This window comes from Somniosus microcephalus, chromosome 1, assembly GCF_052327205.1.
Source record: "Somniosus microcephalus isolate GS21.2 chromosome 1, FLI_Smic_1.0, whole genome shotgun sequence".
Classification (NCBI taxonomy): domain Eukaryota; kingdom Metazoa; phylum Chordata; class Chondrichthyes; order Squaliformes; family Somniosidae; genus Somniosus; species Somniosus microcephalus.
Genome location: NC_140987.1, coordinates 208,714,273 through 208,730,943, shown reverse-complemented (window position 1 = coordinate 208,730,943; position 16,671 = coordinate 208,714,273). Strand labels below are relative to the sequence as shown.

Below are 16,671 nucleotides of genomic sequence, written 5' to 3'. Positions count from 1 at the left end.
AACGCCCTGGCTAGGTTCTTCATTTTCACTCCACCCAGATGCCCCTCGTGAAGCTCCTTTAGAACTTTATCCTGGAGTTTGGGTGGAATCACCACTCTGGATCCACACATCAAGATTCCTCGGCACACTGACAGCTGTTCTCTTCTTTGCGAGAATGCTGGCAACAGTGGTTCGCCATGTGCTGGCCATCCCTTCACTGTTAAATCGTAGACTCGTGAGAGAGTCGGGTCATTTCTAGTTTCCCTTTCAATGGCAGAATTTGTTACTGGCAGACATTCGACTATGGTAGAGTGGAAAATCTCCACTGGGTCTACGGTAGGTGCTTCTTCTACCGTTGGCAACGGTAGGCGCGATAAACCGTCAGCATTCCCATGCTGTTTTGATCCTTTGTATTCTATGTTATATTGGTGTGCCCCTAGAAAAAGGGACCACCTCTGTAGCCTTTGCGCTGTCATAATGGGAACACCCTTTTTAGGGTTGAATATGGTCAGTCAACAAGGTAAATTTTTGTCCGTGTAGGTAATGGTTGAATTTCTTCACTCCCCATACCAGGCTGAGTGCTTCCCTGTCGATTTGGACATAGTTGCGCTCAGCTGAGTTAAATGAGCGTGACGCAAAAGCTATCGGCCGCTCTGAGCCATCAGGGAATTTATGCGATAATACTGCTCCTACGCCGTAAGGGGATGCATCGTAGGCCAGTCTGATTGGCAGTGATGGGTTGTAATGAGCCAAAACTTCTTTGGACGTGATTAAGTCTTTGCATTTATGGAAGGCACGTTTACAGTCTTCGCTCCATTTCCAAATTACTCCTGTTTGTAGCAGTTCATTAAGAGGGTGCAGAAGAGTTGATAAGTTCGGTAAAAATTTATGATAGTAATGTATTAATCCCAGGAACGACCTTAATTGTGAAACATTTTCAGGTGCTGGGGCTTTTAGGACCGCTTCAATTTTTTCAGGTGACTTATGCAACCCTTCCTTATTAATATAACAACAGAAAATGTTGTTATTTCGGATTTCCAACATCTGCAGTATTTTGCTACCTTCCTTATTAATGATGTGGCCACAATATGATATTTGATTCTGGAAAAATTCGCACTTGGGGCGATTTGCTCGTAGGCCCCGTTCTCTCAGCCTAGTGAGCACCTGCTCCAAATTGGCAAGGTCCTCGTTGTCGTTTTCTCCTGTTACAAGGATGTCGTCTAGGTAGCATTGAGTCCCCGGAATCCCTTGGAGGACTTGCTCCATAGCGCTCTGTCAGATAGCTGGAGCGGATGCTACTCCGAAAACCAGTCGATTGTACTTGTACAGACCTTTGTGTGTATTTATCGTGAGATACTTTTTAGAGGCCTCTTCAACCTCCATCTGTAGATATGCCTGTGCCAAGTCAATTTTGGTGAAACGTTTTCCTCCGGATAGTGAGGCGAAAATATCTTCTATCCTCGGAAGAGGATACTGTACCGTGTAAAGGACCGGGTTTACAGTCACCTTGAAGTCTCCACAGATGCGAATTTTTCTCTGTTCTTCAGATTTATCCTTATTCAACGCTTTCTTCATGACTGGGACGATGGGTGTTGCCCACTCGCTCCAATCTATTTTGGATAATACGCCTGCCTTTTCCAAATTCTCCAGCTCTGCCTCGACTGCTGGACGAATTGCGTATGGCACCGGTCTTGCCTTAAAAAACTTGGGAATTGCCGCATCTTCCACTTTTATTGAGGCGGTGATGCCTTTCAAGGTTCCTAGTTTCTCTTGAAACACTTCTTTGGCGTTGGCCAAGATGTCTTTTAATCGTTCAGGTATGACGTCATCATCGTTTTTTTCCTTACTGGTCACAGTCAGTGCCTGAATGGAGTGCCAGTCTAAACGTATTTTCCTTATCCATTCACGTCCCAACAGCGGTGGACCACCATCTTGTAGAACGTATAAATACAACTTTTGTATTTCCTTGCTGTTGTATAAAACAGGCACCCTTATTTTTCCTTTGGGGTATACTTTCTGCCCCGTATATGTTTTCGAGATAATGGATGTGTCTTTTAAAGGTATATGCGGAAATAGCCGGTTGTAATCCCGTCAATTTATGACGGTCAGAGCTGATCCTGTATCTAGCTCCATTTTAACTGGGGACCCTGCTATCGTGAGGGTAACCCAAATGGTCTGGTAATCTTCTTTGGCAATTACATTATGTAATTTGAGAGAGCTTAGTCTCTTGTTTTCGGAGTCGCTATCGCTCTTCTGGTCTTCGGAGCTACTGTCCGTCATCACTTGTACCTTTCTGTACTTTTCTTTATTGATTTTTTTTTTCTTGTCCGTGGATTTTTTTTGTCCAGATCGGCATACCCGTGCAATGTGTCCAATCTTTCCGCATTGCCTGCATGCTTTGTCCTTGAACCAGCAGTCCCTCTGGTCATGGGTGGATCTGCCGCAGCGATAACATCTCTCTCAACCCTGTGTCATTTCATGGGTGCCGAAGTCCTGTGTCTTTTGTTGTATCTCTGCAACTACTCTTGCGGCTGCCTCGTATGATACAGCCATACTGAAAGCCTTGTCCAGTGTTAAATCTTTTTCAGAAAGCAGCCTTTTCTGTGTTCCTTCACTTAGGAGACCGCAGACGAATTTGTCTCGAAGATAATCTGCTAGTCCTGCCCCGAATTGGCAGTGCTTTGATAGCTTTCTTAATTCGGTGAGGTAATCAGCGTTACTTTCATTCTTGTGTTGATTCCTCTTGAAGAATTTGAATCGTTCCACTATCAGCAGCGGTGTTGGGTTTAAGTGCTCCTGTAGGGTATCAACAATTTCTTTAAAATTCTTGTCCTTTGGTTTGGCTGGAGTGATTAAGTTTCGTAACAGCCCGTATGTCTTTGCGCCCATTAGATTTAGAAGTACTGACACTTTTTTTTCATTTTCTATTCCATTTGCGGTGCAATACACCTCCACTCTTTCCACATATGTGGTCCAATCCTCTATCTCGTTATCAAAACCATCAATATTGCCAGACTTAGGCATCCTAGAAAAAAGAAATGGCGCTTCCCGCGCTTTCCCGCCGCTGCTGCCGATGACAACGCTGTTTCCCGCGGGTTTCCCTTTTTATTTATTTATTTACAGTTGGAGACTCATTCCCGCCGGACTCTCTCTCTAGGTCTGAACGCGACCTGCTTGCAGCGCCGGCCGTCTCCCGAGTGCTCCCTCCCCGTCTGTTGCTTGCCTCCGCCTTCGCTGCTTGGCCTAGCTGCAGAGCCAGCCGCTGGAGTCCCAGTCTGACGCCCAGGATTATTGCAGTACCTGCCACCAGCTTGGCTAGCTGGTGAAACCACAGCCTTTTCTTTTTCTTGATTTTCTTCAACTTTGGACGCCAGAGGAATCGATGTCCTTGAGGTGCTGCCGAATTGCAGGTAAGTCCGTTTCCAATTCATCGCCACTGTTGTGTCCGTGTGTTAATAGAGACACTGAAGACAGGAGTTGGTTTCACAGGTGTTTACTGAACAAAGTCTGGAGGGGAACTACTTGATACAACACAATATACAGGCTTATATAGCCCGAGTGGCCATTACCGGCAGTACAGTACACAGGGGGCTCTTAAAGGCACATACACTACAGGAGGCACTTGAGAGGCGAGCTTATGGAGGTATATAAAATAAGAAATAGTATGGAAATCCAGCGTATTACCTTAAATTGAATTGTGGGAGTAGGATAAGGAGACATCGGTTAAAACGAGTGTAACGTAACTTTAGGACTGATATCAGGAAATTGTTCACACACAGCGAGATCAACAGTTGGAATAGATTTCCAGATAGACTGGTGGAGGCGAAAATCCTGGATGCATTTAAGAAACAATTAGATCTGGCAACAGAGGGGAATTTAGGGAGCTTCTGGACGGAAGAACTAATGGGTCAAATAGTTTTCATAATCCATGTGATTTTGTGGAGACAGATATAGAAGAGCACATATAGATAAAAGAAAAGCCGAGACTAGGACAAGAAGAAAAATAGGGAGAGAAGCAGAACGGAAGATGACACTGAGTGGAGCATGACATGAAATAAAGAGAGGGAGAAGCAGCAACAGGAAAGAGAAAGACTTCTTTGACTCATTATGACAAGAGCCAGGGGAAGATTCGCTTTGTGTATGTTATATATTCCTTTCAATTTGGCCTGGATCAGTGTATTTATTTCCAAGGTTGCTTGTTGTCATGCTTGACGAGGAAAAGAGTTAATTGTGCTCAAGGTTAGTCCAGTATCTCAGATACACTGATTTTATATAAAATGCGTTCTAAAGGTGGATATTTATCAAGTGTAATTCTATCTTTTGATTACAGTTTACCTCCGCTGGCCCACCCCTGTGATCCTCTCCCCCCCCCCCCCTTCCACAATCACCACTGTAAGTTTTAGGTTTCAAAAGATCAGACCTTGAATTACTGCCAGAATATCAGGTGTTCCTTCAATTGGCAACAAATGCCCAGCTGGGGCTCGTACCACAGACCAGTGAACCTCTGCAAACTGAATTGAGAAAAGCAATACTGCTCCTGCCATACTCAGTTGCAATCTGCTTGTGTTAAATTAGTGCCATTGAAAGATCAAAGAAGTTGTTGCTGGTGCCACTTTTTAAATATCCTGCTTTTTTGTTTCTTGCACCCTCCTGTTGATTAAAATAAAATGCCAAGCAAAATTACAAATAGCAGTCTTAACATTCTCAAAGTAATGAAGTCCATATTAAAATTATGGCTGTAGACCTTGCAGCCAGGCTTGGGAGACTGAATTGCCTTGTCCTGTTCCTGTGTTCCTGCAGTCTTGCTGTCAGATTTATCTTACCTGATCTGAATGTTGCATTGCCTGCTGTCAATTGACATTTTCAGTGATGGCATTACCAACTTCAACATAGCTCTGCTCCACCTTTAGCTCTGACATTCTTTAGCCGAGCAATTCATAAAATCGTGGAACAGCATAATTATAAGGTGCTGCACTGTTCATCGGGGTAATATGTTTGTATGTGCATTAATTTGTGAATATTCTTGTGAGGAATGTTGGTCCTTGGGAATGGAACACTTGCCATTTTTGAGACCCAGGGCTGGATTTTGTCAATGGGGAGCTTTTGGAGGCGGGACTCCCACTTGTCGGGTTTTAATCCCGCCTCCATTGACTTGTGGCCAACCCGCGCTATTTTCCCTTGATTGACCATGTTAAGCCCGCCCAGCTAGTTGCCTGTAACAAAAACAGAAGAACTTTCAAATTAAACCAAAACACAATATAAGAGACAAAAACTCTCTATTCCTTCAAAGAAGAATTTTTCAATTCTATAAACTAAAGTAGAATTGAAAATAGCAGTAAGCAATTTACTATTGCAAATAGTAGTCACAGCTTGCCTGCTTAATTGAAGGTGTTCTTCAGGGGTCTCATCCTTCAAGCAGCTAAGCTTCAATGCCATCCCATAATGCTCCTGTGTCCAATGTTGCTTAAATAATGTCCATGGAAACAATAACATTAGACTTTCAAGATCTTTCAGTGTCTTGTGTAACACACCATTCATGTCATAAAATACAACCCCAATCCTTCAATTTACTCCTTTGCAACTTTTTAAAAATGCTAATAATTAAATAACATTAAATCTACATCCTAGGGTACTTAAGGAAGTGGCCCTAGAAATAGTAGATGCATTGCTGATCATCTTCCAACATTCAATGGAATCTGGAACGGTACCCATGGATTGGAGGGTAGCTAATGTTACCCCACTATTCAAAAAAGGTGGTAGAGAGAAAACGGGGAATAAGCCTGACATCGGTAGTGGGGAAAATGCTAGAGTCCATTATAAAAGATGTAATAGCAGAGCACTTGGAAAACAGTGACGGGATCGGACATGACTAATCTCCTGGCATTTTTTGAGGATGTAACTGGTAAAATAGATAAAGGAGAACCAGTGGATGTGGTGTATTTGGACTTTCAGAAAGCTTTCGATAAGGTCCCGCATAAGAGATTAGCATGTAAAGTTAAGGCACATGGGATTGGGGGCAAGGTATTGACTTGGATAGAGAACTGGTTGGCAGACAGAAAGCAAAGAGTTGGAATAAATGGGTCTTTTTCCGAGTGGCAGGCAGTGACTAGAGGGGTACCGCAGGGATCGGTCCTTGGACCCCAGCTGTTCACAATATAAATGATCTAGACAAGGGAACTAGATGTAATATCTCCAAATTTGCAGACGACACAAAGCTGGGTGGGCGTGTGTGCTGTGAGGAGGATGCCGAGAAACTCCAGGATGATTTGGACAGGTTGGGTAATTGGGCAGAAGCATGGCAGATGCAATATAACGTGGATAAATGTGAGGTTATCCACTTTGGTAGCAAAAACAGGAAGACAGATTATTATCTGAATGGCAATAGATTGGGAGAAGGGGAAGTGCAACGAGACCTGGGTGTCCTTGTGCACCAGTCACTGAAGGTAAGCATGCAGATGCAGCAGGCGGTTAAGAAGGCAAATGGTATGTTGGCCTTCGTAGCGAGAGGGTTTGAGTACAGGAACAAGGATGTCTTGCTGCAGTTGTACAGGGCCTTGGTGAGACCACACCTTGAGTATTGTGTGCAGTTTTGGTCGCCTTATCTGAGGAAGGACGTTCTTGCCATGGCAAGAAGTTCAGCGAAGATTCACCAGGCTGATACCTGGGATGGCAGGAATGACGCATGAGGAGAGATTGGGTCGACTGGGCTTGTACTCGCTGGAGTTTAGAAGAATGAGAGGGGATCTCATTGAAACTTTTAAAATTCTGACAGAACTGGACAGACTAGATGCAGGAAGGATGTTCCCGATGGTCGGGGAGTCCAGAACCAGGAGTCACAGTCTAAGGATAAGGGGTAAGCTATTTCAGACAGAAATGAGGAGGAATTTATTCACCTAGAGAGTGGTGAACCTGTGGAATTCTCTACCACTATCTTCTATGTTTCTATGTAACAATTTGATAAACGGAGCTGTCAGTTTCAGTAACTAAATCTATGGTTAATTAATTTTTGTCTAAATTTTCCTTGTACTTTATGTAGGGATGATGTGATACCTGATTTGATACCTGATTTGCTTCCTTAGATTAACAGGCTTTGATGTCTAATACACAGTGCTTCGATATAAATAATCTTTGGGGGGAAACAAGTGCATCTAATTAAACTACTAGCAGACAAAGAGGTTGTACCTTAAAAGAGACATTTTATGGCGGGGGGGACTCTTTAGACAAAGATAGTAATAAAGGAAGCCAGACTGACAACGTCTTTGTTTCAAACTAATTTTCCCGTGAAATCCTCAATTTGAGAATAATATGGGCTGTGGGTGTGTTAACAAAATGTTTCCTATGCATTTAAATCATTGTACAAAGGAAAGGAGGTGGAGATGCCATGTTTCAGCTCTGCTGGCAGCATAATTATTCTATTAGCACTTAAAAGGGGAGTGAAATTATTTTATGGTGTGAGTGACACTATGCTTTCTTGTTCATGCTGTCAATCCTTGTGTCGCTAACAGCAATTAACATGTCACTACCTGGCACAGAATGCATTTCAGCTGTGTGGCTGATGAAGGACAATCACTTTTATTGACCGATATGGCATTTACTGGATTTAAAATAGGATCACAAAAATTCAGACTCAACATTAGTTTCTCTTTTTCTAAATATTTTGTAAAGTCCAACAGGTTTTGTAATATAGTCAAAACAGTAACTGTTAAACTACAGAGTTAAGTGGCTGTTGTTTGGAGCTTGAGGATAATTTGTATTTTTAAGAGAAATTTTTAGCAGTTTGTGATGTGGCCAGCTTTATCAAATATGGTTTTAATCTTTATATTTGTAAAATGATAGGATAAATGTATGGGTCTTAATCTACACTTCAGGAACTGTTATATGCAACAGGAGTACAGCCAATGTACGGACCTCCCTCTGTTAATTGCACTCCTTGATATTAATGCACCACAAAAAAAGTGGTTTACAAATTTAGTGAGGTGATTTCCCCATATAAATGCAGAAAACCAGTGCTCCACAGCAGAGCCCAGCATCACTGACACCCAGCTATAAAACTGAAAGACCAATCGCAATATATGGACTCCACACTCTCCCTAAACCGAAACAGCAAAAAGAGGCAGTATAAGAGCACCTATAATGATATTTAAAATATGCTAATTAAGGACTGGGCCAAATAAAATTTATTTCATTTTCATGGAAGACCTTTATAATTCACTCAGGATGCAGTGTCATGATCTCTGTTACCCGATTTTAGTATTCTGTTCACACAACATACAGTTAAGTGATTAAAATAATTAAATGTTGAATAAAATATCAAAATAACAGATTATGTAATATTTGGGTTTGCACATTCTTTGCACACACACATGCTGCATAAATCTAAGTCTGCAGTTTATGCTTTGTAAAACTTACTTTGCTGTGAAGAAAGATGCATGGTTAATTTCTCCCTTCAAACAAATCAAAAAATGTTCTCTTCATTTAGATTAGTTATTTGTTACCGGTTCTATGTCATGGATTTAAAAAAGTAATGGATCTCTTCACCAAAGTAAGGGTCAGAGCTAATGCATGCTTACGGTAACTAACCTTGAGAGCCCTGTGGGTCCTTTCAAAAGAAAATGCCATGGTTGCCATGCAGGAGTCAGAGTACCGCTCTCATGTGACCTGTGATATTTTGCGGGTCACTGCAGTGCTTGTCAGAGAAGCTATGAATCTCCTGAATTGCAGTGGTCAAACTATTTTTGAACCTACATCTTAAGTCGATAATGGACATTTGGTCTCTGTATGGTACAGGGAAGTTAGTTTTGACACTGTGGCATCTCCTACATAAAAAGAACTCAGTTAGAATGTAATCTATTACAAGAACACTGTCACTAGCTAATTTTAAAAATGTTGGCTTTAACAAAGGGCATTTAGATTTTTCCCTGGTCACAGTACAATTCAGGGTGGGATTTTTCTATCCCAGTCAAGTAATCTGTTTCCTTTTGGTGCTCTAATACCTGTTTTTATTACTTTACAACCCTCGTCATCCATTGAAGTTGTAGCAGTTCCGTGTGCCCTTACTGTTTGATCCTGAAAAGTATTTTCTATCAGGCTCAGTGTAATGTGATGATATAGTTGCCTTTAAAGTTACAATAGCCCATAGGAATTTCTACATAGAAATTGTAGCTAAACAAAAGCCACCAAGAAAAGCATTTTGTTCTACCCTAGATCTGTTAGTTTTTTACCTCCCTCAGTGCTATTTGTATTGATAAGTATGTGGTCTTGTTCACTGCCGTCTTCAGTTTCTACCAACTGCAACAGCCAGGAACTAGAAGCAAACATGAATTTCATTTACAGATTGCAAGATTTACCAAACTCAGTGTTCTGGAGCATGGTCCATGGCCAATTCTAAAGTTTTATTGACTACAAGCCACCATCCTTGCTGTGTTGTACACCTCAATTCTTTTTTTCGTCCTCTCTTTTTCTCCTTTTCTCCCATTTGTTTTATCTCAGCTGAAGGTGTTGTTGGACGTATTGCAGACTGACTCGAATACTTGCCCAAGTAGCCGTTCTTCCTGTTCTGTATAAGTCAGCTACTCTCTGTCTTAACCAACTTGAGCCACTGAGGAGATGCCATTTTTTTGTGACTGTAATAAACAGGAATACACTCCGTATTTTAAATAATTTTTTTACCACACCAACAGCCATTCGTATAGTCTCATATTTCAGGGAGTGACTGGATACAAGCTTCATAAGCCACCATTTTCAAGCAGCAAGTTTCTGAACGATTCTGTAAAATCAGGGGGAGGCACCAAAGAGATTTCAGACACTTATTATTTCAGTCATGAAATCAGGAGTACGCACTGAACAGAAATCCAGCACTTTCCCTCAACGTGGAGTGAAATCTGAAATATCACAACCTACACGCACAACTAGTCAACTACTTATAAACAGAACTAAGGAGGTGCAAAATGAAAATAGGTAGGGAACAAAAATAATATTTAGCTAATTACATCAACTTAAAAATTGTTACTGCATGTAAATGAAGATTAAATGGAGCTCATGCAATTGAAGAGGTACAAGTGAAAAACAAATGATTTGCTTCTGTGCTGCAGGCTACGCCACCAGCATATAATGTAGTGAAACACTTATAAGCCGTGTAACCCAGACAAGGCCTCAGCATTAACTGTATTAATGTGCAATAGTACCAGAATGCTTCAGTGTAAAATAATAAAAAATAAAGAAGCCAATAAACAATCTCCTGGTTTACACAACCTATTACATTCAGGGATAAATAGCAGGTGTGTGAAGCTGGTAGTGTGGCGGAGCCACTAAGGGACTCAGACCAACTGTATATAATTCCCTTTAACAATATGTTAGCTACAGCCTGAGTCTGTATCTTTGTTTTTACTGTTTGCATGTACAGAGCGCGGTCCCTTTAAGAGCGCGGGCAAACGTGATGACGTCACGTCGTTCATCACGTGATCCCCCACCGGCGGGAAAAACGTGATGACGTCATGACGCCAACCACGGGACCGCCCTAGCAGTCCTCATGGAGCCTCCGAACTGACTAGACCTGTATACGTAGTTCTCTTGCATTTAGTTGTTAAACTGTTAGTTTTTCATTAAACATGGTTTGTTTGATCGCCTGAGTCGAGCTCAGTCTCTTGATAGGAACTAGACATTCCTACATTGGTGACCCCGACTTTTGCGAACATTTTTCGCAGAAGGAGCGAAGCATGGAAACAAACGCCGTTGCATTGAAGCTACCGCAATTCTGGGAACAACAAGCGGCCTCGTGGTTCATCCAGTTCGAAGCCCAGTTCGCACTACGAAACATCGTTGCGGATCAGACCCGTTACTTTTACGTGGTCTCCGTGCTTGACAGCTCCACCGCCTCGCGGATCGTCAGCCTGCTTGAAAACCCCCCGGACGACGGCAAGTATGAAACGATCAAGGCGCAGTTGCTGCAGGTCTTCGGGCTCACGAAGTCGGAGCGCGCCCACCGACTGCTCGCTATGCCTGGCCTCGGGGACTCCAAGCCGTCGGAACTCATGAGCCAAATGCTCATGCTCCTTGGCTCCGAACCGCAATGCCTCCTCTTCAGGGAGCTATTCCTCAGTCAGCTACCGGAGCAGGTACAGGCTGCCCTGGCCCGGTCCGAAGTCACAGACTGCGCTGAGCTTGCAGCCGAAGCGGATAAAATTTTCGCGGTGATGCAGCAGTACTGCGCTGCCACAAGGCGACCATCCCCCACGGACGCCGCCCCAGCCCCTCAACCTGCGGGGCTGTGCTTCCACCACGCGCGGTTTGGCGCGAAAGCCCGATGTTGCCGCCCTCCCTGCAACTTTGTTCCAAGAAGAAGAAAAATCTCCAACTGCAACCCCGGCGACAGAAGAGCGGGTCTGATGGGTGCCCCGCGGCTGCGATGACAATCAGAAATTCTGGCAAGCTGTTGTTCATCACCGATTCCATCTCTGGTCGACGATTCCTGTGCGACACCGGCGCACAGTGCAGCATTATTCCCGCGTTAACTATGGATGTTCAGTCTGGGAGGCACGGTATCTCACTCAAAGCGGCTACTGGCGGTGCTATCCGGACCTTCGGCAAACGGCGGGTCCAGGTGTGTTTCGGCAGCCAGCGATTTGTCTGGGAATTTGTTACGGCCAGGGTTTCATAAGCCATCCTCGGTGCGGATTTCCTGTGCGCCAACGGCCTCCTGGTCGATGTGCGGAACCGGCGGCTGGTCAACGCAGCCACGTTTCACTCCATTCCCTGTCACTGGGGCAACACCATGTCGCGCACCGTCTCCTGCGCTTTCCCAACTCCGGACGAGTTCACTCGCCTGCTCGGAGAATATCCAGACCTGACCAGGCCTACGTTCTCCTCTACGGCCACAAAGCATGGTCACTACCACCGGCCCCCTGGTCCACGCGCGGGCCCGGCGCCTCGAACCCGGCAAACTGGCGGTCGCGAAGGCGGAGTTCGCTACGATGGAACGCCTGGGAATAATTCGCCGGTCCAATAGTCCCTGGTCTTCGCCTCTCCACATTGTACCGAAACCTGATGGCGGCCATGCGGCGACTATCAACGGCTTAACGACGCTACCACTCCTGATCAATACCCGATCCCCACATTCAGGATTTCTCTGCCCATTTGGCTGGGAACACCGTGTTTTCAAAGTTGGATCTGGTCCGAGGATACCACCAGGTCCCAGTACACCCGCAGGACGTGCAGAAGACTGCAGTCATCACCCCATTCGGCCTGTTTGAATTCCTGCAGATGCCCTTTGGTTTGAAGAACGCTGCCCAGGCTATCCAGCGTCTCATGGACTCTGTGCTGCGGGACCTCACATTCATTTTCGTCTATTTAGATGACATCCTCGTGGCCAGTCGGAACAAGGAGGAACACATTGCGCCCCTGCGCACCCTCTTTCGTCGCCTCAGCCAGCACGGCCTGATTCTTAACCCGGCCAAGTGTCAGTTTGGTCTACCGCACATCGATTTCCTGGGGCATCGCATTACACCGGAGGGAGCAGTGCCTTTACAAGCAAAGGTAGCGGCGGTGACGTCCTTTCCGCGCCCACAGACCATCAAAGCCCTGCAGGAGTTCCTCGGGATGGTAAATTTTTATCACCATTTCGTGCCCAAGGCAGCTCTGCTCATGCAGCCCCTGTATGAGGCCCTCAAGGGTAAGTCTGGCAAGGATCCGGTTTGCTTGAAGGTCGACATGGACCGGGCGTTCGTGGACACGAAAGGCGCCCTCGCCAACGTGACCATGCTGGCGCACCCGCTGCCAGGTGCCACCATCGCCCTCACCACCGACACGTCAGATTACGCCATCGGCGCAGTGCAAGAACAGTGGGTAAATGGTACGTGGCAACCGCTGGCGTTCTTCAGCCATCAACTACGGCGCAACGAGTGAAAATACAATACTTTTGACTGGGAGTTGCTAGCTCTTTTCCTGGCCATCCGCCATTTCCGGTTCTTGCTAGAAGGACGTCCCTTCACTGCTTTCGTTGGCCATAAACCCCTGACGTTCGCCTTGGCCAAGACCGCCGAACCATGGTCAGCCCGACAACAACGTCACCTTACGTTTACTTCGGAGTTCACCACTGACATTCAGCACGTGGCCGGTAAGGACAACCTGGTGGCAGATTGCCTCTCCCGCGCGACCGTTTATGCAGTCCAGCTCGGTATCGACTATGCCCTCGTGGCTGCAGATCAAGCCTCGGATCCAGAGGTGCAAGCTTACCGGACCAGCCCCTCCAGCCTCCAAGCGGCCGACGTCCAATTCCATGCCGCGGGCACCACACTACTTTGCGACGTCTCCGTAGGAGATCCTCGCCCTATCGTGCCGGTCGCCTGGCGCCGAAAAGTCTTTGACGCCATACACGGGTTGTCACACCCGGGCATGAAGGCCTCGCAGCGGCTGATGTCGTCCAAATTCGTGTGGCGGGGCATGCACATGGATGTCCACGACTGGGCAAACACCTGCGTGGTCTGCCAAAAGGCCAAGGTGCAGCGTCACGTCAAGGCTCCATTGGCCACCTTCGCTGTTCCGGAACGTAGGTTCGATCACGTGCATGTGGACTTGGTGGGGCCACTTCCACCTTCGCACGGGTTTACTCATCTTTTTACGATGGTGGACCGCACCACTAGATGGCCAGAGGCAGTTCCTTTGTCATCCACCACTTCCGCAGACGTAGCCAGGGCATTCATCTCCTCTTGGATCACCCGTTTCAGGGTACCGGCGGACATCTCTTCCGATCGTGGGCCGCAGTTTTCCTCTGAGCTCTGGAACGCCGTGGCTCAAGGGCTCGGCATCAAGCTACATCGCACCACAGCCTACCACCCACAGGCGAACGGCCTGTGCGAGCGATTTCACAGGTCGCTCAAAGCCGCACTGAGGGCCAGCCTCCAAGGCGCTGGTTGGGTGGACAGGTTACCATGGGTCATGTTGGGTCTTCGCACGGCACCCAAGGAAGATCTTCGCTCGTCCTCGGCAGAGCTCGTCTATGGCCAGCCGCTCCGCGTGCCAGGAGATTTCCTTCCGACTCCAACAGAGTCATGGTCCGCATCCAAGCAACTCATCAGCCACCAGGAGGCTGCCAGGTGTTTTGCACCAGTACCAACGTCACATCACTGCTTTCAAAGCTCCCACGTCCCAACAGAGCTGAAGAACTCCGAATTTGTGTTCATCCGCCACGACGCTCATCGGGATCCGCTCAAGGCCCCTTACACTGGCCCTTTCCGCGTGCTAGAGCCGGGAGACAAAACTTTCTCATTGGACATCGGGGGTAAACCGGGCCACATTTCGGTTGACCGGTTGAAGCCGGCTCACTTGGACCTTGACCGCCCGGCTGAGACTGCACAGCCGCCAAAACGTGGCCGACCGCCCACAGTCACCGTGCCAGATCAAGCGCAACCGCCCGCCATCCAACAGCTTCCACTTCAAATGTACAGAAGTCGCTCTGACGGGCTTGTCAGACCTCCTCGCCGTTTCACTTTTTCTGTTAAAGACAATTCTGGGGGGGGCGCATGTGGCGGAGCCACTAAGGGACTCCGACCAACTGTATATAATTCCCTTTAACAATATGTTAGCTACAACCTGAGTCTGTATCTTTATTTTTACTGTTTGCATGTACAGAGCGCGGTCCCTTTAAGAGCGCGGGCAAACGTGATGACATCACGTCGTTCATCACGTGATCCCCCTCCAGCGGGAAAAACGTGATGACATCATGACGCCAACCACGGGACCGCCCTAGCAGTCCTCGTGGAGCCTCCAAACTGACTAGACCTGTATACGTAGTTCTCTTGCATTTTGTTGTTAAACTGTTAGTTTTTCATTAAACATCGTTTGTTTGATCGCCTGAGTCGACCTCAGTCTCTTGATAGGAACTAGACATTCCTACAGTAGAGCTTTTCTGGACAATTCCATATTTATGGCAAAATGTTAACCCCTCCTCATCCATGCTCTACAAGTATAGAACTTTCCTGTCATTTCCCTTCAGTCAGAGAAATCTCCACCACATTGTTTTTTTTCTCCAATCCTTTGACAGGAAATTCATTCTCTTATAACATGGAAGCAAACATTGATGGGGGATGGGGGAGAAGGAGTTTCCCGTGTGAATGCAGCTTTTGAGTTGGTCTGGGTACATGACTGAAGACCCTGGGGGTAAGAGTCAGAAGTGTATTGATGTTTGGAGTAATTAAGAGGAAAATTGCTGCTTTTGTTTGATACAGCTCTCCAGGTGTCTCTGGCCTCATTCTGCTAACAGTACTATTTCCTTCACAAGCCACAACATAACCTCACAAAGGGTAAATTGGCTGACATATCTCAGCTGATCCTATCAAAAATGTTAGTAACCAGTGGAAGAAAAGCAAGGCAAAAGATTGATTACAAAATTAATAAATGGTTTGCAGCTCAATAATTGACTAAATTATCCATGGAATCCCAAACCAATCTGCAAATGAAACCCTATACTTAAAATAAGATAAAAAGGGTAACAAAAAAATGCAGTCATTTATAGTTAATTTTCATGGTTGAGTAAAAGTGTAATAAGCAACTCCTTCCAGACAAAGTGCATCAGTCATCAGCAACCATCAATCTGCAATTCAGAAAGAATCCAAAGCTATGCTAAATTTTCCAAAAGAAGAAATAGCATAGAACTATTTGAACAATTTTAACTGCATTTAATTATTCTAATGTGTTATCAGCTCATGAGAAATTAAGTTTATAATGCCTGTGCCTATTAGACCATATTTTGTAACAGAATTCCATTGTTATTTTATTTTTCAGAATTATACACAGCATAGTTTCTACAAGCTGATGCTCTTCCGTGGCAGCTTCATTTATTTACAGACTAACATACAGTATTTGGTTAGAAAGAAGTATTGAAGAGAACATTTAGAGCTCACCCATTTATGTGAGATTAACTTCAACATGTTTTATTTTAGCAAAATCAAATGAACAATAATTTCATAGCCAATATAAGCCAGGCATTGACCAGGGAAAGAACCCTACAAGAAATGTCCCTTTATTGTTCTGAAACCGGAACCTCTACAACATAAAACTTTTCTCGTCCTTACCATAAGTACTAACTGGTATTGTGCATGTATTCTGTAAATCTGGTTAAGGGGCTCCAGTTGTTACTTTATTAATAACAACAGAAAATGCTGGAAAAACTCAGCAGGCCAGGCAACATCCTTGGAGAGAAATTAGAGTTGACGTTTCGGGTATAACCCTTTTTCAAAAGTTTTGAAAAAGGGTTATACCCGAAACGTCAACTCTAATTTCTCTCCACGGATGTTGCCTGGCCTGCTGAGTTTTTCCAGCATTTTCTGTTGTTATTTTGGATTTCCAGCATCTGCAGTATTTTGCTATGTTACTTTATTAAGTTCAGTTGTAATGCAAGTTGGTAACAGCGGGATTGCACAGTGAACTCCTTTTTTGTGTCAGTTGCTTCCTGTACACTTTTCAGGGTATACGGAACAGTGCAAACTACCAGTTGGTAGTGTCCCTACATGGGTCCAGATGCCTCTATTGGTTCCCAAACAGCTCTCGTCAAAGTCACAAATGACATTCTATGTGACGGTGACAATGGTAAACTATCCCTCCTCGTCCTTCTCGACCTGTCTACAGCCTTTGACACAGTTGACCACACCATTCTCCTCCAACGCCTCTCCACTGCCGTCCAGCTGGGTGGGACTGCAC

The 16,671-nt window shown here is 45.3% G+C and overlaps 1 protein-coding gene across 2 annotated transcripts in view; it reads left to right on the top strand.

Moving 5' to 3' along the window:
* The window catches only part of xrcc4 (X-ray repair complementing 4), a 583,131-nt gene that overhangs the window by 375,502 nt on the left and 190,958 nt on the right, over positions 1–16,671 (top strand). Inside the window, exons 7-8 of one of the 2 annotated variants that reach the window (XM_085989378.1) lie at positions 15,017–15,132; positions 15,757–15,883. The exons of the other annotated variant lie outside the window; for it this stretch is intronic. Of the exons in view, the coding sequence (XP_085845504.1) occupies positions 15,017–15,099 (83 nt within the window). The 3' untranslated portion in view covers positions 15,100–15,132; positions 15,757–15,883. Of the gene's footprint in view, positions 1–15,016; positions 15,133–15,756; positions 15,884–16,671 lie in introns of those variants that run through there. 2 annotated transcript variants of the gene reach the window in all.